Below are 1,727 nucleotides of genomic sequence, written 5' to 3'. Positions count from 1 at the left end.
ACCACCCCCCCCCCCGCCGTGTCCCTGCTCCGATGTCCCCCTCGCCGTGTCCCTCACCACAACGTCCCTACTGACGTCCCCCCACCCTGTCCCCCACCACCACTTCCCTGCCCTGACGTGTCCCCCACCTCCACATCCCTGCTGACGCGTCCCTTGTCCCCACAGGCCTTCAGCCGGGCGCACCGCATCGGCCAGGCCAACAAGGTGATGATCTACCGGTTTGTCACACGCGCGTCGGTGGAGGAACGCATCACGCAGGTGGCCAAGCGCAAGATGATGCTGACGCACTTGGTAGTGCGCCCGGGGCTGGGCTCCAAGGCCGGCTCCATGTCCAAGCAGGAGCTTGATGACATCCTCAAGTTCGGCACTGAGGAGCTCTTCAAGGATGAGAATGAGGGTCAGCGCCCGACGGGGTTGGGGATGGGTGGGGCAGGGTGTGCCAGGCTTTGGGGGGGACGTGGGGGTGGGAGGTGGGGGGCGGTGGGGGGGCGTGGTGTGACATGGGAGGTGGTGGGGGGACGTGGTGGGACATGGGAGGTGGTGGTGGGACGTGGGAGGTGGTGGTGGGACGTGGTGGGACATGGGAGGTGGTGGTGGGACGTGGTGGGCCGTGGGAGGACCTGGGAGCCCATGGTGGGCTGTGACTGGGCCCGCAAAGCCATGATGAGATGTGCAGCGTCATGGTGGCGCCGTGATGGGTCACTCAAAGCCGTGATGGGATGTGCAAGGTCACGATGGCTCCATGATGGGTCGTGCAGAGCCGAGGTGGGATGTGCAAGGTGATGATAGGTCATGCGAAGCTACGGTGGGATGTTTGAGGTCGTGATGGGATGTGTGAGGTCATGGCAGGACGTGCGGGGCCATGACAGGACATGGCAGGCCATGAAATGTTATGAAAACCTATGATGGAACGTGCAAGGTCGTGATGAGGTCACGATGGGACACGCGAGGCCAGGGCGAGATGCGTGAGGCCATGGTGGGACGTGCGAGGCCATGGTGGGACACACGAGGTCGTGATGGGGCTGTGACAGGTCACGAAAAGCCATGATAGGACATGCGAGAACATGATAGTGCCACGATGGGGCCCGTGAGGCTGTGGTGGGACGTGGGGGGCCGGGATGGAACACGTGAGGCCGTGATGGGACACGTGAGGCTATGACAGAAGCTGTGAGGCCATGATGCGAGAGGCTGTGACAGGGCTGCGATGGGACACCTGAGATGGCGACGAGGTGTGTGAGGCTGTGCCGTGCTGTACCAGGCTGGGACAGTCCATGTCAGTGTGCGTCGGGCCATTCTGGGCCATGCCGGGCCACGTCAGGCTATGCCGGACCGTGTCGGGCTGTGTTGGGTTGTGCCAGGCCATGCCGGTCCACGTTGGGGCATGCCAGGCTGTGTTGGGCCGTGTTGGATCATATCGGGCCGTGTTGGACCATATTTGGCCAGGTTGGACCGTGTTGGACCACCATATTGGACTGTGTTGGTCCATGTCGGGCCGTGTTGGGCCGTGTCAGGTCATATCGGGCTGTGTCAGGCCATGTCAGGCCGTGTTGGGCTGTGTTGGGCCGTGCTGGACCATATTTGGCCAGGTTGGACCATGTTGGATCACCATATTGGACTGTGTTGGTCCATGTTGGGCCGTGTTGGGCTGTGTTGGGCCATATCGGGCTGTGCTGGACCACGTCAGGCCGTGTTGGGCCGTGTCAGGCTGTGTTGGGCCATGTCAGGCC

General features: G+C 62.9%; 1 protein-coding gene across 1 annotated transcript in view; it reads left to right on the top strand.

The window, feature by feature from the left end:
* The window catches only part of LOC103895620 (chromodomain-helicase-DNA-binding protein 3-like), a gene marked incomplete at its 3' end in the record, with an annotated part of 46,929 nt that overhangs the window by 2,150 nt on the left and 43,052 nt on the right, over positions 1 to 1,727 (top strand). The window contains exon 3 of the mRNA XM_019471013.1: positions 166 to 397. Coding sequence (XP_019326558.1) covers positions 166 to 397 — 232 coding nt within the window. The remainder of the gene's footprint in view (positions 1 to 165; positions 398 to 1,727) is intronic.

Source organism: Aptenodytes forsteri, unplaced genomic scaffold, assembly GCF_000699145.1.
Source record: "Aptenodytes forsteri isolate BGI_AS27 unplaced genomic scaffold, ASM69914v1 Scaffold833, whole genome shotgun sequence".
Taxonomy (NCBI): domain Eukaryota; kingdom Metazoa; phylum Chordata; class Aves; order Sphenisciformes; family Spheniscidae; genus Aptenodytes; species Aptenodytes forsteri.
This window is presented reverse-complemented; position numbering and strand designations above follow the sequence as displayed.